Consider the following 25,700-nt stretch of genomic DNA (forward strand, 5'->3'; position numbering starts at 1 on the left):
TATAGACACTACACATACATCCTCTAAAGACATTACATCACTATACAAGTTGCTTTTAAGTACTATTCCAGGCATATTAGAGCCTGAAAATATCACCTAGCATTAGTTTTGGTTCAAGGAGCCCAGGTCTAATGTCAGCCATAGCTTCTGAAACAACAAAATATTGTATTTTTCTCCATGATGTCCTACCCCATCCGATGGCCACGGTATAGGCTGTGAAGTGTGATGGGCTGGTGGCCAGGCTGTTTCTGATCACCAGGAAGACATGTGTGGCGAACATCGTGTTCCAGGTGAACGTCCCCAACAGGAAGTACTGCAGCAGGACTGCCACTGCAGTACAGGGCCCTCTGTCCTGCTCCGTGTGTGTGTCGGACGGGGGGAGAACGTTGTCCTCAAGTATTTCAGGTTTGTCCAGCTGTTTATGAGGGTTGTCCACTCCCAACATGAAGAGGAGGGTGAAGATCAGGAGACACACACAGACGCTCACTAAGAGGACCGTTGGGTTGGTTTTGCGTGATTTCCTGGGGACAGGTGATAGACAACACTATGTTAGGGAAGTTAGATGTGTAGCTATGGGTGTGTTGGTTCATTAATAGTGAGTTTTATAATGGTTTCACATATCAAGTCCTGTTGGATCAGACAAAGGGCTTCTTTACACTGTTGAGAAGCACCCAATATTTTGAATTGGTTCTGGAACCCTGTAGGATCTTACCGGGTCACGATCTGGAATGTTACTGTATATTTTGAATTGGTTCTGGAACCCTGTAGGATCTTACCTGGTTGCGATCTGGAATGTTACTGTATATTTTGAATTGGTTCTGGAACCCTGTAGGATCTTACCTGGTTGTGATCTGGAATGTTATTGTTAAACTCAACCCTATGATGGACATGGAGCATCCCAATATGGTGATCCAGTTTAGCACTTCAGCATATTTAAAATCCCTCCTGTACGACTGTAGAAAGAACAGAAAAATGCTAATGATGCTAATGATGTATAAGATATGTCAGAGTGTGGTCAGTAAAAGGGAGATGAAGGCAGCTAGCTACTCACCATCAGCACAGCAAAGTTAGTGGTGTGATTACAGAAACATCGCAGGCCGTCTTCTGAGTGGTTGACTTTGGAGCAGCCAAAGGTGCTCCAGTCTTTCAACGTGTAGTTCCATGACACACAGGCAAAGTCATAGAGGGAGGTGTTGGGAACAGTCTGAGAAGTAAGAACAGAAACAAACTCACTGAAAATCCTTCAGCAAAAAACATGCATTCACAGTACTCTTAATTTAAAAAATAATAATCATAAAGGAAATTGTAAAAAAAAATAATAATATATGCCATTTAGCAGACGCTTTTAACCAAAGCGACTTACAGTCATGTGTGCATACATTCTACGTATGGGTGGTCCCGGGAATCGAACCCACTACCCTGGCGTTACAAGCGCCATGCTCTACCAACTGAGCTACAGAAGGACCACAATCTTTGGAGGGAGTTGAAAGTCCATGTTGCCCAGCAACAGCCCCAAAACATCACTGCTGTAGAGGAGATCTGCATGGAGGAATGGGCCAAAATACCAGCAACAGTGGGTGAAAACCTTGTGAAGACTTAGAGAAAATGTTTGACCTCTGTCATTGCCAACAAAGGGTATATAACAAAGTATTGAGATAAACTTTTGTTATTGACCAAATACTTATTTTCCACCATAATTTGCAAATTAATTAATTAAAAATCCTACAATGTGATTTTCTGGATTTTTTTTCTCATTTTGTCTGTCATAGTTGATGTGTACCTATGATGACAATTACAGGCCTCTCTCATCTTTTTAAGTGGGAGAACTTTCACAATTGGTGGCTGACTAAATGCTTTTTTGCCCCACTGTACATGAGTAGCTTGACCTTGCCTTGTAGGCTTATCGTGAAAGCCAAATTACTTATAATTAGTTTACTTATCCATATCTCATCTGACACTGCTTACCTGATTTCGACGACCACAAAGAGCAGTTAAGTTCTCTCAGTGAAACCTAAACAAGGAAATTGAAGCTTGAGTTTATGCACTGTTTGTATACCAACATTGGTTCACCTGGAGGGAATTTGATAACAATCTGGACATCGGTAGAACCTCCTTTGTCAGCTATCAGTTCAGAGGTATTGATGTTGAGATGAATTCTTTTGGCCACAAAATTGCCAGAACTTCCTGGAGAAGGAGATTACTTTGATTTAGCAATTTAAAGCAGAGCAATATATAGTGTTACTTCTGTATTTGTCTGTAATCCATACCAAACCTTACTGACCAACAGAGGAGAAACATTTGAATTGTTGTTTTGTTTGAACCAGTCTGGTATTTTAACACAGATACAAATTATCACTTTAAATTACAGTGTGCAGGTTCACTAGCAGTCTCACTCACCAGTTAGAGCAGTAAACTTGATCCCTACTGAGTCACTTGGTACTTGGACAGACTGGACTGCCAGGTTGGGCTGAACCACCAAGGACACATTATTGTGCTGTTCCAGGGAAAACTTCTCCAGGGTCTCTGTGAGGCTGGGAGAGAAACATAAAAACATTTGTTTACATGCACATGCAGACACGCAGAGGCAAACGTATACACATACAGTGCCTTGCGAAAGTATTCGGCCCCCTTGAACTTTGCGACCTTTTGCCACATTTCAGGCTTCAAACATAAAGATATAAAACTGTATTTTTTTGTGAAGAATCAACAACAAGTGGGACACAATCATGAAGTGGAACGACATTTATTGGATATTTCAAACTTTTTTAACAAATCAAAAACTGAAAAATTGGGCGTGCAAAATTATTCAGCCCCCTTAAGTTAATACTTTGTAGCGCCACCTTTTCAAATCAAATCAAATCAAATTTATTTATATAGCCCTTCGTACATCAGCTGATATCTCAAAGTGCTGTACAGAAACCCAGCCTAAAACCCCAAACAGCAAACAATGCAGGTGTAAAAGCACGGTGGCTAGGAAAAACTCCTAGAAAGGCCAAAACCTAGGAAGAAACCTAGAGAGGAACCGGGCTATGTGGGGTGGCCAGTCCTCTTTTGCTGCGATTACAGCTGTAAGTCACTTGGGGTATGTCTCTATCAGTTTTGCACATCGAGAGACTGAATTTTTTTCCCATTCCTCCTTGCAAAACAGCTCGAGCTCAGTGAGGTTGGATGGAGAGCATTTGTGAACAGCAGTTTTCAGTTCTTTCCACAGATTCTCGAATAGATTCAGGTCTGGACTTTGACTTGGCCATTCTAAGACCTGGATATGTTTATTTTTGAACCATTCCATTGTAGATTTTGCTTTATGTTTTGGATCATTGTCTTGTTGGAAGACAAATCTCCGTCCCAGTCTCAGGTCTTTTGCAGACTCCATCAGGTTTTCTTCCAGAATGGTCCTGTATTTGGCTCCATCCATCTTCCCATCAATTTTAACCATCTTCCCTGTCCCTGCTGAAGAAAAGCAGGCCCAAACCATGATGCTGCCACCACCATGTTTGACAGTGGGGATGGTGTGTTCAGGTGATGAGCTGTGTTGCTTTTACGCCAAACATAACGTTTTGCATTGTTGCCAAAAAGTTCAATTTTGGTTTCATCTGACCAGAGCACCTTCTTCCACATGTTTGGTGTGTCTCCCAGGTGGCTTGTGGCAAACTTTAAACAACACTTTTTATGGATATCTTTAAGAAATGGCTTTCTTCTTGCCACTCTTCCATAAAGGCCAGATTTGTGCAATATACGACTGATTGTTGTCCTATGGACAGAGTCTCCCACCTCAGCTGTAGATCTCTGCAGTTCATCCAGAGTGATCATGGGCCTCTTGGCTGCATCTCTGATCAGTCTTCTCCTTGTATGAGCTGAAAGTTTAGAGGGACGGCCAGGTCTTGGTAGATTTGCAGTGGTCTGATACTCCTTCCATTTCAATATTATCGCTTGCACAGTGCTCCTTGGGATGTTTAAAGCTTGGGAAATCTTTTTGTATCCAAATCCGCCTTTAAACTTCTTCACAACAGTATCTTGGACCTGCCTGGTGTGTTCCTTATTCTTCATGATGCTCTCTGCGCTTTTAATGGACCTCTGAGACTATCACAGTGCAGGTGCATTGATACGGAGACTTGATTACACACAGGTGGATTGTATTTATCATCATTAGTCATTTAGATCCTCACTGAACTTCTGGAGAGTTTGCTGCACTGAAAGTAAAGGGGTTGAATAATTTTGCACGCCCAATTTTTCAGTTTTTGATTTGTTAAAAAAGTTTGAAATATCCAATAAATGTCGTTCCACTTCATGATTGTGTCCCACTTGTTGTTGATTCTTCACAAAAAAATACAGTTTTATATCTTTATGTTTGAAGCCTGAAATGTGTCAAAAGGTCGCAAAGTTCAAGGGGGCCGAATACTTTCGCAAGGCACTGTAAAATCAAACGTATGCAGAAACACAAACACACATACTGTACCTCTGGACAGCGTCTCTCTCCTGTGTACTCTCCTTATTGGCATTCAGCAGCTGACTGATGGTAGTTATAGCTGCCACTGCGATGTCCTGCAACATAATCAAAACCAGGGGATGACCCTCAAGTGTTCAAATCACTGCAGTAACAACCTCACGTTTCTCTCCAGAACATGTCATGGTTCACGACTTGATTTCAAAACATGTTATACCTCTGTGATATTTGCAGACAGAAGCAGTGTGTTAGTGATCTGAGCTGCTATGGTGATGTTGTCAGCTGACAGCTGATGTTTTTGGTTGGTCAGGATCTGAGTACTGAAGGCTAACTGTAGTAAATCACCTGAACTGCTAGAGATCTGAATAGGAACAGAGAAGCATTTTTATTCATTTGATTTTACTAGAGCAAGGCACTTGCAATGCCAGGGTTAAGGGTTCAATTCCAAACAGGGGACAGTACAAAAAAAGTTAAAAAATATATGCAAATGCATGCAAATTCAATGTAATGTAAAACACAGGAAATAAAACAATTATGTTCATCATCAACTGTTAAGCAGAGTAAAAGAACAGAATACATGAGTTGAAGGTGAAAGCCAGGTGTTCAAACTGTAAGATGTACTCCTCATGATAATAACTGTAAATCAAATTGGATTTGTCTGTGAAATGCTCACTTACGACCCAATAATGCAGAGGTAAAAAGTATCAAAATTAGCACCTGAGGAAATAGTAAAACAATACAATAACAAAAACGAAGCTATATACAGGGAGTACCAGTATCGAGTCAATGCATTGAGGTATGAGGTAGTTGAGTTGGTTTAGGTAATTGATCCAAAGAAAGAAGAACACTAAATCAAGACTGGTCATAAATCAGGATCATAAAAAAATATGCCTATTGACGTACATTTCCTTGAATGTCACTGAGGGTAAATTCACACTGCAGAATGTGAGGAGGACCAAACATTGGAGAGCCGGTGTCATTCAAACATCTTGCTGAGGCTTCTGGTAAACCGGCTGGAGGAAACAAGACAAAAAGAGAGTCATGGTTTTGTTTTGCCTAATACAACATTAATTAGGATTGTAACAAAATAATAAAATGGTTTCATTTTAGGTGAATAAAAGTTACATACCACTGGTTGTCTTCTCATCACATGACTCTTCTGAATAAGCAGACCAGCCAACCGGTGTTCTTGGGAAGGAGAATCCATCCTTGCTGGTGGAATTGCAGAAATTCCCTATTGACATAAAATGCATCTCAACATGCAAACATGAAATATACATTCTGAATGTGAGATCCAGGGTTAGGTATAGTAGTGTAGTGGTGTAGTGGTGTGTACTGTGAATGTACCATCTGAACAGGTCTCTCCAGTCCACTCATCAGGACAGATACAAACTTGACTCTTTAGCTTACCACCGTTGATACAGACCAGAGGAGGGGTGGTGGTCGAGGTGGTGGTGGGAGAGGTGGTGGTGGGAGAGATGGTGGTCGGGATTGTAGGAAAGGTTGTGGTGGGAGAGGTGGTGGTGGGGATTGTAGGAGAGGTGGTGGTGGGGATTGTAGGAGAGATGGTGGTCGGGATTGTAGGAAAGGTTGTGGTGGGAGAGGTGGTGGTGGGGATTGTAGGAGAGGTGGTGGTCGGGATTGTAGGAAAGGTTGTGGTGGGAGAGGTGGTGGTGGGGATTGTAGGAGAGGTGGTGGTGGGGATTGTAGGAGAGATGGTGGTGGGGATTGTGGGAAAGGTTGTGGTGGGAGAGGTGGTGGTGGGGATTGTGGGAAAGGTTGTGGTGGGAGAGGTGGTGGTGGTGATTGTAGGAGAGATGGTGGTGGGGATTGTAGGAGAGGTGGTGGTGGTGATTGTAGGAGAGGTGGTGGTCGGGATTGTAGGAAAGGTTGTGGTGGGAGAGGTGGTGGTGGGGATTGTAGGAGAGGTGGTGGTCGGGATTGTAGGAAAGGTTGTGGTGGGAGAGGTGGTGGTGGGGATTGTAGGAGAGGTGGTGGTGGGGATTGTAGGAGAGATGGTGGTCGGGATTGTAGGAAAGGTTGTGGTGGGAGAGGTGGTGGTGGGGATTGTAGGAGAGGTGGTGGTCGGGATTGTAGGAAAGGTTGTGGTGGGAGAGGTGGTGGTGGGGATTGTAGGAGAGGTGGTGGTGGGGATTGTAGGAGAGATGGTGGTGGGGATTGTGGGAAAGGTTGTGGTGGGAGAGGTGGTGGTGGGGATTGTGGGAAAGGTTGTGGTGGGAGAGGTGGTGGTGGTGATTGTAGGAGAGATGGTGGTGGGGATTGTAGGAGAGGTGGTGGTGGTGATTGTAGGAGAGGTGGTGGTGGGGATTGTGGGAAAGGTTGTGGTGGGAGAGGTGGTGGTGGGGATTGTAGGAGAGATGGTGGTGGGGATTGTGGGAAAGGTTGTGGTGGGAGAGATGGTGGTGGGGATTGTAGGAGAGATGGTGGTGGGAGAGGTGATGGTGGTGGGAGAGATGGTGGTGGGAGAGATGGTGGTGGGGATTGTGGGAAAGGTTGTGGTGGGAGAGATGGTGGTGGGGATTGTAGGAGAGATGGTGGTGGGAGAGGTGATGGTGGGGATTGTAGGAGAGATGGTGGTGGGGATTGTGGGAAAGGTTGTGGTGGGAGAGGTGGTGGTGGGGATTGTGGGAAAGGTTGTGGTGGGAGAGGTGGTGGTGGGGATTGTGGGAAAGGTTGTGGTGGGAGAGATGGTGGTGGGAGAGATTGTAGGAGAGATGGTGGTGGGAGAGATGGTGGTGGGGATTGTAGGAGAGATGGTGGTGGGGATTGTGGGAAAGGTTGTGGTGGGAGAGGTGGTGGTGGGGATTGTAGGAGAGGTGGTGGTGGGGATTGTGGGAAAGGTTGTGGTGGGAGAGGTGGTGGTGGGGATTGTAGGAAAGGTTGTGGTGGGAGAGGTGGTGGTGGGGATTGTAGGAGAGGTGGTGGTGGGGATTGTGGGAAAGGTTGTGGTGGGAGAGGTGGTGGTGGGGATTGTAGGAGAGGTGGTGGTGGGGATTGTGGGAAAGGTTGTGGTGGGAGAGGTGGTGGTGGTGATTGTAGGAGAGGTGGTGGTGGGGATTGTAGGAGAGGTGGTGGTGGGGATTGTGGGAAAGGTTGTGGTGGGAGAGGTGGTGGTGGGGATTGTGGGAAAGGTTGTGGTGGGAGAGGTGGTGGTGGGGATTGTAGGAGAGGTGGTGGTGGGGATTGTAGGAGAGGTGGTGGTGGGGATTGTGGGAAAGGTTGTGGTGGGAGAGGTGGTGGTGGGGATTGTAGGAGAGGTGGTGGTGGGGATTGTGGGAAAGGTTGTGGTGGGAGAGGTGGTGGTGGGGATTGTAGGAGAGATGGTGGTGGGGATTGTGGGAAAGGTTGTGGTGGGAGAGGTGGTGGTGGGGATTGTAGGAGAGATGGTGGTGGGGATTGTGGGAAAGGTTGTGGTGGGAGAGGTGGTGGTGGGGATTGTAGGAGAGGTGGTGGTGGGGATTGTGGGAAAGGTTGTGGTGGGAGAGGTGGTGGTGGTGATTGTAGGAGAGGTGGTGGTGGGGATTGTAGGAGAGGTGGTGGTGGGGATTGTGGGAAAGGTTGTGGTGGGAGAGGTGGTGGTGGGGATTGTGGGAAAGGTTGTGGTGGGAGAGGTGGTGGTTGGGATTGTGGGAAAGGTTGTGGTGGGAGAGGTGGTGGTGGTGATTGTAGGAGAGGTGGTGGTGGGGATTGTAGGAGAGATGGTGGTGGGGATTGTAGGAGAGATGGTGGTGGGGATTGTAGGAGAGATGGTGGTGGGGATTGTAGGAGAGATGGTGGTGGGGATTGTAGGAGAGGTGGTGGTGGGGATTGTAGGAGAGATGGTGGTGGGGATTGTAGGAGAGGTGGTGGTGGGGATTGTAGGAGAGGTGGTGGTGGGGATTGTAGGAGAGATGGTGGTGGGGATTGTAGGAGAGGTGGTGGTGGGGATTGTAGGAGAGATGGTGGTGGGGATTGTAGGAGAGATGGTGGTGGGGATTGTGGGAAAGGTTGTGGTGGGAGAGATGGTGGTGGGGATTGTGGGAAAGGTTGTGGTGGGAGAGGTGGTGGTGGTGATTGTAGGAGAGGTGGTGGTGGGGATTGTAGGAGAGATGGTGGTGGGGATTGTGGGAAAGGTTGTGGTGGGAGAGATGGTGGTGGGGATTGTAGGAGAGATGGTGGTGGGGATTGTAGGAGAGATGGTGGTGGGGATTGTGGGAAAGGTTGTGGTGGGAGAGATGGTGGTGGGGATTGTAGGAGAGGTGGTGGTGGGGATTGTAGGAGAGATGGTGGTGGGGATTGTGGGAAAGGTTGTGGTGGGAGAGATGGTGGTGGGGATTGTAGGAGAAGTGGTGGTGGGGATTGTAGGAGAGATGGTGGTGGGGATTGTGGGAAAGGTTGTGGTGGGAGAGATGGTGGTGGGGATTGTAGGAGAGGTGGTGGTGGGGATTGTAGGAGAGATGGTGGTGGGGATTGTGGGAAAGGTTGTGGTGGGAGAGGTGGTGGTGGGGATTGTGGGAAAGGTTGTGGTGGGAGAGGTGGTGGTGGTGATTGTAGGAGAGGTGGTGGTGGGGATTGTAGGAGAGGTGGTGGTGGGGATTGTGGGAAAGGTTGTGGTGGGAGAGGTGGTGGTGGGGATTGTAGGAGAGGTGGTGGTGGGGATTGTAGGAGAGATGGTGGTGGGGATTGTGGGAAAGGTTATGGTGGGAGAGGTGGTGGTGGTGATTGTGGGAAAGGTTGTGGTGGGAGAGGTGGTGGTGGGGATTGTGGGAAAGGTTGTGGTGGGAGAGGTGGTGGTGGTGATTGTAGGAGAGGTGGTGGTGGGGATTGTGGGAAAGGTTGTGGTGGGAGAGGTGGTGGTGGGGATTGTAGGAGAGGTGGTGGTGGGGATTGTGGGAAAGGTTGTGGTGGGAGAGATGGTGGTGGGGATTGTGGGAGAGGTGGTGGTGGGAGAGATGATGTTGGGGGTGGTGGTAGAGGTGGTGGGAGAGTTGGTGGTGGGAATTGTGGGAGAGGTGGAGGTGGGAGAGATGATGTTGGGGGTGGTGGTAGAGGTGGTGGGAGAGTTGGTGGTGGGAATTGTGGGAGAGGTGGTGGTGGGAGAGGTTGTGGGAGAGTGTGTGGTAGAGGTGGTGGTGGGAGAGCTGGTGGTGGGGGTGGTGGGAGAGCTGGTGGTGGGAGAGGGTCTGGTGGGAGAGGTGATGGTGGGGGTGGTGGTAGAGGTTGTGGTGGGGGTGGTGGTGGTGATGGTGGGGGTGGTGGTAGAAGTTGTGGGAGAGTTGGTGGTGGGAAAGGTGGTGGTGGGAGAGGTGATTGGTCCACACACTATTGTGTATGGAAGTGAATTATGTTCAGTAGTTGAAATGTCGGTAGTTGGAATGTCAGTTGTTGGCGTCTCGGTTGTTGGCATGTCGGTTATTAGCGTGTCAGATGTCGGTGTGCCGGTTGATAGCGTGCCGGTATTTGGAGTGTCGGTAGTTGTGAAGTCGGTAGTTGGACAGCCAGTCGATGGAGTGTCAGTAGTTGGAACGTCGGTAGTTGGAATGCCCGTTGCTGGAGTGTTGGTTGCTGGAGTGTTGGTAGCTGTAGTGTCAGATGTTGACGTGTCGGTTGTTGGCGTGCCGGTTGATAGCGTGCCTGTTGTTGGAATGTCGGTAATTGGAGTGTCTGTAGTTGGAGTGTTGGTAGTTGGACAGTCGGTAGTTGGACAGTTGATAGTTTTAGTGACTGTAGTTGGAGTGTCGGTAGTTGGCGTGTCGGTAGTTGCAGTGTCGGTAGTTGCAGTGTCGGTAGTTGCAGTGTCGGTAGTTGGACCATCGGTAGTTGGACAGTCGGTAGATGGACAGTCGGTAGTTGGAGAGTTGATAGTTTTAGTGACTGTAGTTGGACTGTCAGTAGTTGGAGCGTCGGTAGTTGGAGTGTCCGTTGCTGGAGTGTTGGTAGCTGTAGTGTCAGATGTTGATGTGTCGTTTGTTGGCGTGCTGGTTGATAGCGTGCTGGTTGTTGGAGTGTCGGTTGTTGGAGAGTCGGTAGTTGGAGAGTCGGTAGTTGGAGTATCGATAGTTGGAGTGTTGGTAGTTGGAAAGTCGGTAATTGGAGTGTCAGTAGTTGGACATTCCGTAGTTGGAGTGTTGGCAGTTGGCGTTTTGGTAGTTGGAGTGTCGGTTGCTTGTGTGTCGGTTGCTGGAGTGTCAGTTGTTGGAAAGTTGGTAGTTGGACAATCGGTAGTTGGACAGTTGGTAGTTTTAGTGACTGTAGCTGGAGTGTCGGTGGTTGGAGAGTCGGTAATTGGAGTGTCAGTAGGTGGACATTCAGTAGTTGGAGTGTCGGTAGTTGGCGTGTCGGTAGTTGCAGTGTCGGTAGTTGCAGTGTCGGTAGTTGCAGTGTCGGTAGTTGGACCATCGGTAGTTGGACAGTCGGTAGATGGACAGTCGGTAGTTGGAGAGTTGATAGTTTTAGTGACTGTAGTTGGACTGTCAGTAGTTGGAGCGTCGGTAGTTGGAGTGTCCGTTGCTGGAGTGTTGGTAGCTGTAGTGTCAGATGTTGATGTGTCGTTTGTTGGCGTGCTGGTTGATAGCGTGCTGGTTGTTGGAGTGTCGGTTGTTGGAGAGTCGGTAGTTGGAGAGTCGGTAGTTGGAGTATCGATAGTTGGAGTGTTGGTAGTTGGAAAGTCGGTAATTGGAGTGTCAGTAGTTGGACATTCCGTAGTTGGAGTGTTGGCAGTTGGCGTTTTGGTAGTTGGAGTGTCGGTTGCTTGTGTGTCGGTTGCTGGAGTGTCAGTTGTTGGAAAGTTGGTAGTTGGACAATCGGTAGTTGGACAGTTGGTAGTTTTAGTGACTGTAGCTGGAGTGTCGGTGGTTGGAGAGTCGGTAATTGGAGTGTCAGTAGGTGGACATTCAGTAGTTGGAGTGTCGATAGTGGCCGTTTCGGTAGTTGGAGTGTCGGTTGCTGGAGTGTCGGTTGCTGGAGTGTCGGCTGCTGGAGTGTTGGTAGCTGTAGTATCGGAAGTTGGAAAGTCTGTTGCTGGAAGGTCGGTTGCTTGTAGGTCGGTTGCTGGAGTGTCGGTTTCTGGAGTGTCCGTTGTTGGAAAGTCGGTAGTTGGGTAGTGGGTAGTTGGTAAGTTGGTATTTGGAGTGTAGTTCAATGATATTTCAGTAGCGTGAAGGTCGGTAGTTGGAAGGTTGGTAGTTGGAGGATCAGTAGTTTTAGTGTCGGTTGCTGGAGTTTCAGTAGCTGTAGTGTCAGATGTTGATGTGTAGGTTGTTGGACAGTCAGTAGTTGGACAGTCGGTAGTTTTAGTGACTGTAGCTTGAGTGTTGGTCGTTGGTGTGCCGGTAGTTGGTGTGTCGGTTGTTGGAGAGTCGGTAGTTGGAAAGTCGGAAGTTGGAGTATCAGTAGTTGGACATTCGGTAGTTGAAGAGTCTGTAGTTGGAAGATCAGTAGTTTTACGGTCGGTTGGTGGAGTGTCGGTTGCTGGAGTGTCAGTAGTTGGATTCTCGGTAGTTGGAGGGTATGTAATTGGAGTGCCGGTTGCTGTACTGTCGGTTGCTGGATTGTCGGCTGCTGGAGTGTCGGTAGCTGGAGAGTCAGTAGTTGGAGGGTCAGGTGTTAAAGGGGCAGCAGTAGTTGGAGTGTAAGTAGTTGGCGTGTCGGAAGTTGGAGTGTAGGTAGTTCGTGGGGGACTAGCTGGAGGGTCAGGGTTTAAAAGGACATCAGTAGTTGAGGTAGTTATGTCAATGGTGGTTAGAATGGCAGATGATGTGGTGAGATTCCCCTGTGATAAAGAGACTTTAAAAAAGAGAATTAACTCAGTTAACCACATAAACAAGGGAACATAGTGTCAGTTCCTATAATCATAGGAGATGATCCATGCTGTTCCAGTTTCATTGTGTCTGCATCAGTGTAGAAATGTTTCCTACTGTACTTTATGAGAGAAAGAAGTCATTATCACTGCCAATAAACGGTTGATAGCAAAGGCTACTCTGTTATCAACTGTATCTGAGACCTGACAGTAGTCTATCCACAGTCTGTAAACAATGGCATAGCGATACATCTAAATAGTGTTTGGATAAAAATAAAGTCTGAAACAATGTCTTTATTGATGCTATTGTATCCCTCGCATAAAACAGGCAAAACATCAATCAATCATTGATTACAAAACAAACTTTAACATTCATTAACCACCACGTAAAAACAGTAAGGTCATATATTGGTAATAATCCATTGACAAGTTAAATTAATCATACATTTTTGAACATCTGAACAGTGACAGCAATTTTGTTACGCAATTCTCAATCATACAACAAACTTAACAGCATCATACATCTGAACATCTTAAACCACCCTGAATAAATCAAATATAGAGCAAGTCTTACCTGTAGCAAAGACAACCATAACCCATAGCTCCTTCATCTCTGCTGTTTCCAGTCATCCAGTGTCAGCAGACTGCACATTATTAGGACGTCTGTTGGTTTTATGCTGCGCTCCACCTATTACAGAGTCCGTATTGACGTACAGGTACCAGTTAATGATTTATTGTTGAAATTAAGGGAAAAATACTGTACATTGGCTCCAACACAATCAATGTTGTCAACAGGATCAGTAAAGACAATGACACAAATTCTTTGAAAATAGATCAGACATGACTGGATGAATAAATTAGATACACATGGATGAATACTGTGAGGACCAGTCAACCAATAGCATAACCCTTCTCTGCAAAACATTATTTGTTGCAGCAGGGAAGGTACAGTTCATGTTTTGGTAAACAGAACAACTTTTTTTCCACTAGAGCAGGTGTAATTAGATCTCCTGATTAGAGGGGAAGAATAAAACAAAGTAATGGAAGTGTCATGGAGGTCTGGATTATAATGTGAGGACATTAGAAGTTATACTTCTTTAGAACACGGTTTCCCAAACTCAGTCCTGCCCCTCAGTTCTGGATGGCTCCTCTCATTAGGCCACATCATGCCCTGACCTAGTCATGGGTATGTCCCAAAAATATCTCCTTCGTCCTGAAGTGTACACTCGTTCACAATTTCATCCACAAATCTAAAAACAGAGATGGGCAACTGCTGGCCCAGTGTAGACCCGCGGATACATTTAAAAAATGAAAGAAAAAAATGTGGGTTTCAACTTACTTTTGAGAGTTAGAATAGTAGAAAACACAAGGTGCAATTTCAATATTTGGTTGGTTTTTCTCTTGTTATGTTAGTCTCTGATAGTCACTCACTTAGCTAACACTTGTTGTCAGCTAACACTTGTTTAGATTGGTAAGATAGTCTAGCCAGCGATCTAAACTTGTAGTAATCGTGGTCGCCACTCTCACTCAGATATCATTTAAAAAACTGCAAACATTTCTCTCCATCCAATAGTAAAGCATAAAATTTCAGGAAATTAGCTGGAAAACTGTAAATTTCTCTCCGCCCCATGTCAAAATGTGTAGAACATCAGGGACACACACACAAACTTCCACTTAGGGCCCCAAAAGGCTCGGGCCGGCTCTGACTGCATGTGTGGGTATGGATGAGGTTACGTAGACCCGCGAGGCACTGCAGCCCCCTCATGATGAGTTCAGATGTTTTGTGGTCCCCACCCCATCAATGCTGCATGTCCCTGGTCTAGTGGGAGTTTCTACCATATTTATTATTCCTTTCAAATCACTGAACAAGTGTGTTCAGTAATTTTGTAATCAATGTTCATAAATTCCAATGATCTTTATCTGAGGTTGTTCTTAGTAACGTGGCGGTACAGCTGCTGGACCACCGGGAACATCTCCATGCCCACGTAGATGAGCGGTGCTATGCAGAGGAGGCCAGCACTGATCATGGAGATCACCAGGTAGATTATGTTGTTTTTGGGCAGGGTCATGAAGCTGAAGAGGGAGGGGGTGATACTGAGCAGGTAGGGGTACTCCCACTGGTAGGGAGCAGCCACCACACTGTGGGACACTAGGTTCAGCTGGTTCACCGTCACCTGGGCAGCTAAGAGGAGCCAGATCATGTGCACATAAAAAATGGCTGATGCGCCATGCCACTGTTACCAGTCAGTGTACATCCTAAGAACCCTCCGCTAATGCCAAACATGAGGGATGGTTTGCACACAGCAGCTCACTGAGATGTGATGGCTTACTCTGACTCTAACCGACATGCAAAATAGAAGTATACAGTCTGTTGCTGTTTGCATTCCAACCAACGGTGCATGGCCCTAATGAAGGCTCAAAGGCTGAACTCATTGTTTTTAATAATAAAGAAACACTTTTTATTGAACTGTCACATTTTTCCCTAAAATAGTGGGCAAAATGTATAGTAGTTCTTATAGCCGTTCTACCTCTGGGTAGAATGTACCCCTAAATGAACCTTGTGAAACAAATGAACCTTGAATTATTGAAATTAGACATAAATAAGTGACAGTGAATATGCTCAAAGTGTTTTCATAAACATCTCTATTTATCTGCAAAATAATGAGAAGACTGGTGAACAGTTTGGATGGAACGTTCCACAGCCATTATAAATCCCCCTTTAGAGGAAGAGTTTGGCGCCGCCACATGGCAGTTGAAGGTAGAAACAGAGATGTTGGTGTCAAAATCAAATATAATGTTCAATTACCACATGCTTTGTAAACAACAGGTGACTAACAGTGAAATGCTTACTTATGGGTCCTTCTCCAACAATGCAGAGTTAAAGATCAATAATATAAATAACGACAGATTGAATAAATACACAGTGACATGCATACTTCAATGCATTGAGACTTACTAACGGTGTGAATGTGCTACACCACTGGGTACCTAAGGAGTAGGGATGCAAAATTCTGGGAACTTTCAATAAATTCCCTGTTTTTCCAGATATCCTGGTTTGAGGATTCTGGATTTCCTGCTTATTCCTTCCTCATTCCTCCAACCAGGATTTCGAGAAAACAATGTCATTTATTGAAAGTTCCTGGGATTTTGCAACGCTACCAAGGAGATATCCTAACTGTCATATATAGTGACAATATCAGTGCCTGTTGAGGTAGAGAAAAACCAAATCATATGTAAATAAGAATTACTGTAAACTGCACATCAGACTTTGTTGGAGGAGCACAACACAGATATACAGTACAGTTTGAGCATCATAATTCCTGGTGACATCAACATCATCCCTTTAGCTCACAGCTACATTACCATCAGCATCAACTCTCCATTATATAATACCACAGTCATCCTTTATGCAAAATATATTGAAATACATCTATTGTAATCTTATTTTTCCCTTGTCTAGTTTAGGCCAATATCGATTGGATACATCACGACCCAGTGAGCCCATTCAATCTGGCCCAGATGCATACTCCCCAATGCCACCAAAGGTCTCTTCATAATCACCTATTCCAAAACAGTCTATGGGAGGGATGCGCACAGTACTACATAGAGCCACGACTATGGAACTCGATTCCACAACAGGTAACTGATTGCCAGCTGTAGGGACCGATGCTGGAGGCGAGAAGCAGGAACGGGAGTTGACATTTAATTATGAACAGACAAAGAGCAAGACAAAAATACATTTAAAAAAATCATCAGCACACGGATACACAATGACAAACAACAATCAATGCAGCAGTGGGGAACATCGATAGGGAACTGACAAAAATAGGGGAGGTAATAAACAGGTGATCGAGTCACGGTGAGTCCAATAATACGCTGATGTGCTGATGGTGGCAGGAGTGGGTATTGCTGGGGAGCCTGGTGCCTTCGAGCGCCAGTGAAGGGGAGCGGGAGCAGGCGTGACAGCAAGCAATAGAATACGATTTTAAAAAACACATACAAATAAACCTTATGGAACAGCTGGGACTGTGCAGAGACACACACACACAGGTACAGGCAAACGGGCACACACAAACTCTAGCTCACGCACTCTACACACACAAGTATATTGTAATATTGTTGTATGGTGGTATTATACATTTTGCATTGTAGATATGTAGTGGTATAATAATGTTATATGATGTACTGTTTTATGTTGTTTTATGCGTACTGTAAGTGTCTTAATGTGTTAGGATCTCAGGAAGAGGATAATGGGGATCCCTAATAAATACAAATATATTTATTTTTATCTTCTGGAGAAAAACAACAACATTGAAATGACTCAAACCAAATCTAAACTGCGTTGAAATGATAATGGACATACGTTTATAGTCTCTTCACTCTGTCCAGCTTGATAAAAGTCAAACAAGAGCTAGACATTGAAAATTCCAAAAGTGCTGAACAGAAGGCCATTTTTAGCAAATTTTGACTGCAAGGAAGTATAATATCTAAAATACAATGGGGGTCATCACTGTTGGCTCACCTGACAGGTACTTTCCACCCTGAGTCTTCTGTGAGCCAGATGGCTCCGCAATCGCTACTCCTTCTTCCTCCTTCAAGGAACTCAGAACCATGTCAGGAACCTCAGAGTTTAAACGTATTTGGCCAAGGTGTATGTAAACTTCCGACCTCAACTGTATACAGACAATATATTTTAATCCTAGTAAAAATTCCCTGTCTTAGGTCAGTTAGGATCACCACTTAATTTTAAGAATGTGAAATTTCAGAATAATATTAGAGCAAACTTTTTATTTCAGCTTTTATTTCTTTCATCACCTTCCCAGTGTGCATACACCCAATAAGTATTTGGTAGCATTGCCTTTAAATTGTTTAACTTGGGTCAAACATTTCTGGTATCCTTCCACAAGGTTCTCACAATAAGTTGGGTGAATTTTGGTCCATTCCTCTTGACAGAGCTGGTGTAACTGAATCAGTTTTGTAGGCCTCCTTGCTTGCACACGCTTTTTCAGTTCTGCCCACAAATGTTCTATAGGATTGAGGTCAGGGCTTTGTGATGGCCACTCAAATCCGTTGACTTTGTTGTCCTTAAGCCATTTTGCCACAAATTTGGAAGTATGCTTGGGGTCATTGTCCTTTTGGAAGACCCATTTGTGACCAAGCTTTAACTTCCTGACTGATGTCTTGAGATGTTGCTTCAATATATCCAAATCATTTTCCTGCCTCATTATGCCATTCATTTTGGGAAGTGCACCAGTCCCTCCTGCAGCAAAGCACACCCACAACATGATGCTGCCACCCCCGTGCTTCACGGTTGGAATGGTGTTCTTCGGCTTGCAAGCCTCCCCCTTTTTCCTCTAAACATAACGATGGTCATTAGGGCCAAACAGTTCTATTTTTGTTTCATCAGACCAGAGGACATTTCTCCAAAAAGTACAATATTTGTCCCCATGTGCAGTTGCAAACCGTAGTCTTGCTTTTTTTATGTAAGGTTTGGAGCAGTGGATTCTTCCTTGCTGAGCGGCCTTTCAGGTTGTATCGTTATAGGACTCGTTTTACTGTAGATAAAGATACTTTTGTACCGGTTTCTTCCAGCATCTTCACAAGGTCCATTGCAGTTGTTCTGGGATTGATTTGCCCCTTTCGCACCAAAGTACGTTCATCTCTTGGAGACAGAATGCTTCTCCTTCCTGAGGGGATGTTTGTTTGTAGTTTGTAGTTTGTACAGATGGCGTGGTACCTTCAGGCGTTTGGAAATTGCTCCCAAGGATGAACCAGACTTGTGGAGGTCTCCATTTTTTTTCTCTGAGGTCTTGGCCTATTTCTTTTGATTTTCCCATGATGTCAAGCAAAGAGGTACTGAGTTTGAAGGTAGGCCTTGAATTGCACCCACAGGTACATCTCAAATAGACTAAAATTATGTCAATTAGCCTATCATAAGCATCTAAAGTTGTGACATAACAACTTAGTGTATGTAAAATATGTGAAATATGAGTGAAATAATCTGTCTGAAAACAATTGTTGGAAAAATTACTTGTGTCAAGCACAAAGTAGATGTCCTAACAGACTTGCCAAAACTATAGTTTGTTAAAACTTCTTAAGGCTAGGGGGCAGTATTTTGACGTCCGGATGAAAAGCGTGCCCAAAGTAAACTGCCTGTTACTTAGGCCCAGAAGCTAAGATATGCATATAATTAGTTGATTTCAATAGAAAACACTCTAAAGTGTGTTGGGGAATAATCATAATTAGTTGGTAACATAGGTAAGATGTTTTATATTCATCATATGTTTGTAAGTTACTTCTCATCAGAATGTTTATACTGTGGCCGGGGTTGCAGTTATCTGTTCTATGTCAAGACTAAGTTACTTGGGCCGGAGAGAGGGGAGAGGTCAAGCGTGTATCTCTTGGCTCCACAATGTCTGTGTGCCAGTCAATGTGTCTCTGTGATCTTGTCAAGATAGGATGGATTTGATATATGCCTGTTGATATGGAGGATTGGTTTATGCTTCTGAGTTTGAGAAAAGAACATAGTTTAGGAGACAAAGCTGAACGATAAATTATGCCGATGATGTCTGGCTATGTGTGTCTTTGCTATAAAGGATCTCAGTTGCAATGTGTAAGGGACTCTCAGAGAATTCATTTATAGACACTGAATTGATCTGAAAGTCACAGGGTTGTGATGGAGCTCATATAATTAAAGATGGACTTTGTGATAACTAACTCTGACTTGTGTGTGGTTTGCTCTCATGATTTGGTAAATACAGTACATTTCCATAACAAGTTTCTAAAACTGTTAAAATAAGTAGAATAAGTATAACAAAACTGATTTGGCAGGCGAAACCCAGAGGACAAACCATCCAGGGGAAAAAATGAGTTCATAGGATTTTCCAATGGATTTCTATGAGAAACCCTATTTATGGGAAACCCTATTTATTAGTAACCTGGTTGCAGTTCATATGGCTTCCACTAGATGTCAACAGACTTTAGAAATTGGTAGATGTTTTTCTTTTGAGAAATTAAGAAGTAGTGCTGTTCTTTGTACGTGTCACTCTGAAGGTCCCTAGTCTTTTGTTGCACGTGAACAGGAGCGCGCTCCATGTTATTTTTCTTCGGTATTGGAAACAGATTATCCCGTCTTAAATTTGATCAATTATTTACATTTTAGGAACGTTGTTTGAAATGTTTGGACCAAGTTTACAGGTAACTTATTAGATACTTTGTAGTTATGTTGGGCGAGTTGGAACCGGTGTATTTCTGAATCAAACGCGCCAAATAAATTGACATTTTGGGGATATAAAGACGGAATTTATCGAACAAAACGATCATTCATTGTGTCACTGAGACATTTTGGATTGCAAAAAATAGAAGATCTTCAAAGGTAAGGCATTTATTATATTGTTATTTCTGACCTTTGTGTCGCACCTGCCTGGTTGTTTGTATGCGGGGTGCTGTCCTCAGATAATCGTATGGTGTGCTTTCGCCGTAAAGCCTTTTTGAAATCTGACACAGTGGCTGGATTAACAAGAAGTTAAGCTTTGTTTTGATGTATTACACCTATATTTTCGTGAATGTTGAATATTGATATTTCTGTAGTTTCAATTTGGAGCTCTGCAATTTCATCGGATGTTGTCAAATCTATGCCGTTAACGGGATTGGCGCGTTAAGGAATCACTAAGAGTTTATTAACAAGAAATTTGTGGAGTGTTTGAAAAATTTGTTTTAATGACTCCAACCTAAGTGTATTTAAACTTCTGATTTCAACTGTATATACAGTACTCATTAACTATTGTAACGTAACTCCTGATTTGAAATATATTATATACAGCATCAGTGAAAGGTTTTCTACATTGTAGAATAATTGTGAAGACATCAGAATTATGAAACATATATTGGATCATGTAGTAACCAAAAAAAGTGTTAAACAAATATAAAATAGATTTTAGATTTTAGATTCTTCAAAGTAGCCACCCTTTGCTTTGTTGACAGCTTTGCACACTCTTGGTCTTCTCTCAACCAGCTTCACCTGGAGTGCTTTTCCAACAGTCTTGAAGGAGTTCCCTGTCACAACGTGGCCCTTTGGGGTGTATATCATGGCTCTCCCTCTCTCTCACTCTCATCACAAATTGTATGACTTTACAACAGGCCATACATTCCTGGCAGAGACGCTCTCCCCCTGGTCACGCAGAAATAGATGGGAAATAAACCTATGGAACAAAGAGCTTCTCCCAAAATTGGATGATTAAACAATATTTCTATATTTGAGAATGTGGGAATGGTCCATGGGTATTTAAAGAACATTCCTGTCAAAGTTGTTTTATTTTGTGACATCAGGAAGGACGGTAGCACAGAATAACAGTAGCTTTGGAAGTGTACATTTTTCAGTTATATGTTTTCTACCTGAACGTTGTATAAAATATTTGATTGAATATGAAACTATTTGTGATAAGATGTAACATCATGTTGTCCTTCTAAACGAGATACTTGTTTAGTTATAACTGTTTAACTCGTCAGTGACCACACACAAGTGAGCCCAGACATTACGTAGGCGTCATCAAATCAAATCAAATGTATTTATATAGCCCTTCGTACATCAGCTGATATCTCAAAGTGCTGTACAGAAACCCAGCCTAAAACCCCAAACAGCAAGCAATGCAGGTGTAGAAGCACGGTGGCTAGGAAAAACTCCCTAGAAAGGCCAAAACCTAGGAAGAAACCTAGAGAGCAACCAGGCTATGTGGGGTGGCCAGTCCTCTTCTGGCTGTGCCGGGTGGAGATTATAACAGAACATGCCCAAGATGTTGAAATGTTCATAAATGACCAGCATGGTCGTATAATAATAAGGCAGAACAGTTGAAACTGGAGCAGCAGCACGGTCAGATGGACTGGGGACAGCAAGGAGTCATCATGTCAGGTAGTCCTGGGGCGTGGTCCTAGGGCTCAGGTCAGTTGAAACTGGAGCAGCAGCACAGCCAGGTGGACTGGGGACAGCAAGGAGTCATCATGTCAGGTAGTCCTGGGGCATGGTCCTAGGGCTCAGGTCCTCCGAGAGAGAGAAAGAAAGAGAGGAGAGAATTAGAGAACGCACACTTAGATTCACACAGGACACCGAATAGGACTGGAGAAGTACTCCAGATATAACAAACTGACCCTAGCCCCCCGACACAAACTACTGCAGCATAAATACTGGAGGCTGAGACAGGAGGGGTCAGGAGACACTGTGGCCCCATCCGAGGACAACCCCGGACAGGGCCAAACAGGAAGGATATAACCCCACCCACTTTGCCAAATCACAGCCCCCACACCACCCCACACCACCATCATAGAACCGCATCTTCTTCCACAGACTATAAATCCCACTTCCTACAAAATATACATTAAGTCAGAGAACGCCGGGACATAGTCCCCATGTTGGAATTGCTACAGTTCTATAGGCAATGGGACCATACAGCTGAGGTTTGGCTACACGGCTGGAAATGGTTAAACTCTGAAACTATTGATCACTACAGAATAAGAGCAAATCATAGACGTATAATTACTAGTCCGTAGCTAGAAATTCTGTAAATCTAGTATGAGAATACCGACAACAACCGAAACATCTATTCTAAGAACAAGCCTGACGCATCCATTACAACAGACACTATCCAGAGCTACAGAGAAAGCTACAACCACAAAGGACATTGTGACTTCTGGGGAAGTTAACCAGAGACTCTCTGATGAACTGACTCACCAGCAGACAGACAGGCAATTCCAACAGAGAATATAACAACGACATAAGGGCATTAAAATATACATTGCAATTATTCTCGAATGAGCGGCCATTCATGTGCAAAGGATTAGCATTTCAATGAATATAATTATCAACTGTGTGTAGTGAATCCATTTTTTCTTTCCTGCTCTCTCAGTCCCTACCCCTTTCCTTTGTCTTTGAAGGCGTCATATTGGCTTCGTCCACTAGGGACATTTTCTTTGTATCATATAATAACCCAAATATCTACTGGTTGTTATGTAATTCTGTGATTTTTTTTTGTTAGTTAAAAAATAATTTAGGCTAGGGTTCGTGCAGACGTTCAGTAATGAGAACTGATGAGGTAATAATAATTCTTTAACTTCTTAAGGTATAGGGGGCCGCATTTTCACTTTTGGATAAATAGCATGCCCAATTTCAACTTCCTGTTACTCATGCCAAGAATATAAGATATGCATATTATTAGTATATTTGGATAGAAAACACTCTGAAGTTTCTAAAACTGTTTGAATCATGTCTGTAGGTGTATCCGAACTTATGTAGCAGGCAAAACCCCAAGACTAACATTTCAGATTTATTTTCTTTTTTTACGTCTCTGTCTGTTCAGTGGGTTCTCATTGGGAAACAATATTTCTTAGGAACTTGTTTTCAGTTCCTTCCGTTTCCACTGGATGTCACCAGTCTTTGGAATTTGGTTGAGGTTATTAATTTGTGCAATGAAGAAGTACGGCCATCTAGGAACTGCGTAACACTGTTGAGAGTTGCGCAAGACGTGAAATGTACCTTGGTTTGTTGTGTTCCTGTACTGAACACAGATAGACCCGTCTTCAATTTGATCAATTATTAACGTTTAAAAATACCTAAAGTTGTATTACAAAAGAAGTTTGAAATATTTTGGCGAAGTTTATAGGCAACTTTTGAAATATTTTGTAGTGACGTTGCGCATTTTGGAAGCTGTTTTGTTTTCTGGATCAAATGCGCCAAACTAAAGAAGCTTGTCAAAGGTAAGGCATGTTTTATATTTTATTTCTGCGTTTTGTGTAGCGCCTGCAGGGTTGAAATATGCTACCCTCTTTGTTTACTGTTGTGCTATCATCAGATAATAGCTTCTTATGCTTTCGCCGAAAAATCCTTTTGAAAATCTGACATGTTGGCTGGACGAGTGTAGCTTTAATTGAGTATCTTACATGTGTGATTTAATAAAAGTTAGATTTTTATATAATTGTTTTGAATTTGCCGCACTGCATTTACCCTGTTTTTTTTTGCCCAAGAGGGACGCAACCGTCTCCTATACCATAAGAAGTTAAGAAGCCCTCCTGTTCTCCACTCATTACCTGTATTAACTGCACCTGTTTGAACTCGTTACCTGTATAAAAGACACCTGTCCACACACTCAATGAAACAGACTCCAACCTCTCCACAATGGCCAAGACCAGATAACTGTGTAAGGACATCAGGGATAAAATTGTAGACCTGCACAAGGCTGGGATGGGCTACAGGACAATAGGCAAGCAGCTTGGTGAGAAGGCAACAACTGTTGGCGCAATTATTAGATAATGGAAAAAGTTCAAGATGACGGTCAATCACCCTTGGTCTGGGGCTCCATGCAAGATCTCACCTCGTGGGGCATCAATGATCATGAGGAAGGTGAGGGATCAGCCCAGAACTACACGGCAGGACCTGGTCAATGACCTGAAGAGAGCTGGAACCACAGTCTCAAAGAAAACCATTCGTAACACATTAGACCGTCATGGATTAAAATCCTGCAGTGCACACAAGGTCCCCCTGCTCAAGCCAGCGCATGTCCAGGCCCGTTTTAAGTTTGCCATTGACCATCTGGATGATCCAGAGGAGGAATGGGAGAAGGTCATGTGGTCTGATGAGACGAAAATAGAGCTTTTTGGTCTAAACTCCACTTGCCGTGTTTGGAGAAAGAAGAAGGATGAGTACAACCCCAAGAACACCATCCCAACCGTGAAGCATGGAGGTGGAAACATCATTCTTTGGGGATGCTTTTCTGCAAAGGGGACAGGACGACTGCACCGTATTGAGGGGAGGATGGATGGGGCCATGTATCGCGAGACCTTGGCCAACAACCTCCTTCACTCAGTAAGAGCATTGAAGATGGGTCGTGGCTGGGTCTTCCAGCATGACAACGACCCGAAACACACAGCCAGGGCAACTAAGGAGTGGCTCTGTAAGAAGCATCTCAAGGTCCTAGAGTGGCCTAGCCAGTCTCCAGACCTAAACCCAATAGAAAATCTTTAGAGGGAGTTGAAAGTCCGTATTGCCAAGCGATAGCCCCGAAACCTGAAGGATCTGGAGAAGGTCTGTATGGAGGATTGGGCCAAAATCCCTGGAAACGTACGATCTCTGTAATTGCAAACAAAGGTTTCTGTACCAAATATTAAGTTCTGCTTTTCTGATGTATCAAATACTTATGTCATGCAATAAAATGCAAATTAATTACTTAAAAACCATACAATGTGATTTTCTGGATTTTTGTTTTACATTCCGTCTCTCACAGTTGAAGTGTACCTATGATAAAATGACAGACCTCTACATGCTTTGTAAGTAGGAAAACCTGCAAAATTGGCAGTGTATGAAATACTTGTTCTCCCCACTGTACAATACAACATGTGCTTCCTTGTTCACTGGACAAATATGCTACCTTGTTCCCTATGGCTGATAAGAGTCAATGAATAACTTTGATCAGGGTCAGTCAACCCTGGTCTTGGAGGGCCACAGGCACATCATGTTTTTGATTTAACCGACCAGGAAGTGACCAATTAGCAGATGAAGTGCCTAGTTGGAACAAAATCCTGTAATACCTGCGGCACTCCAGGAACTGTGCTGCCTACCCCTAACTAGATAATGGATAACCTCACATTGTGTTTCCAAGAGAATTTGGACCACTATGTGATTACTGATTCCAAGATAAATCTTACTGTGGGCTTGAAGAGCATCTCAACATGTAACCCAGACACTTGTCCCAGGTTAGCAGAGATGACCCTTCTGCTGGTCCCTGAAGAAGCTCTGAAAGGACCTGAAGAACGCGTCGTTTTGGTAGAGCACAAAACCAAGTGTTTTTACTACGTAAAACTGAGTGTAGTGAAAGAGAAAGAGAGAAAGGAGAGGAAGAGAGAGAGACACATCGTTATAACACTGTACATAGCCATAATATGACATATGAAATGCCTCTATTCCTTTGAAACTTTGTGGGAGTAATGTTTACTGTTCATTTTTGGACAATCAATCAATTTTTGTCACTGCTGACCACGGAGACCACAAACAGCAGTTAAGCTCTCTCAGTGAAAGCAGAACAGGGGATTTGAAGCTTGAGTTTATACACTATGTTTGCATACCAACATTGACTCACCTGGAGGGAATTTCATGACAATCTGGACATCGGTATAACCTCCTTTGTCAGCTATCAGTTCAGAGGTACTGGTGTTGAGATTAATTCCGTTTGCCACAAAATTACCAGAAGGAGATTCATTTGATTTAGCCATTTAAAGCAGAGCAGTGAGGCTGGGAGAGAAACAGATTTGCTTACATTCACCCATGAAAACATGCACAAAGACGCAATTACACACATAAACGCAAACGTATGCAGAAACACAAACACACACACCTCGGGACAGCATCTCTCGCCTGTGTACTCTCCTCACTGGCATTCAGCAGCTGACTGATGGTAGTTACAGCTGCCACTGCGA

At 44.1% G+C, this 25,700-nt stretch overlaps 2 protein-coding genes and 1 long non-coding RNA gene across 3 annotated transcripts in view; all 3 read right to left on the reverse strand.

Annotated features, from left to right (window-relative positions):
* Positions 1-25,700, reverse strand: part of LOC118370302 (adhesion G-protein coupled receptor G7-like) — a 56,885-nt gene that overhangs the window by 1,862 nt on the left and 29,323 nt on the right. The window lies entirely within an intron of this gene.
* LOC118383682 (adhesion G-protein coupled receptor G7-like) lies at positions 562-24,998 on the reverse strand. The gene is made up of 3 exons (XM_052513961.1): positions 24,933-24,998; positions 1,052-1,204; positions 562-953 (listed from the first exon to the last, which is right to left on the reverse strand). The coding sequence occupies exons 1-3, from the start codon at positions 24,948-24,950 to the stop codon at positions 837-839; spliced, it is 288 nt and encodes a 95-aa protein (XP_052369921.1). The 5' UTR covers positions 24,951-24,998; the 3' UTR covers positions 562-836.
* Positions 4,666-5,898, reverse strand: LOC118370026 (uncharacterized). Its single transcript, XR_004822725.2, has 3 exons — positions 5,574-5,898; positions 5,348-5,457; positions 4,666-4,805 (listed from the first exon to the last, which is right to left on the reverse strand). It is a non-coding gene; the product is annotated as an uncharacterized LOC118370026 (long non-coding RNA).

Source organism: Oncorhynchus keta, unplaced genomic scaffold (assembly GCF_023373465.1).
Source record: "Oncorhynchus keta strain PuntledgeMale-10-30-2019 unplaced genomic scaffold, Oket_V2 Un_scaffold_14384_pilon_pilon, whole genome shotgun sequence".
NCBI classification, from domain to species: domain Eukaryota; kingdom Metazoa; phylum Chordata; class Actinopteri; order Salmoniformes; family Salmonidae; genus Oncorhynchus; species Oncorhynchus keta.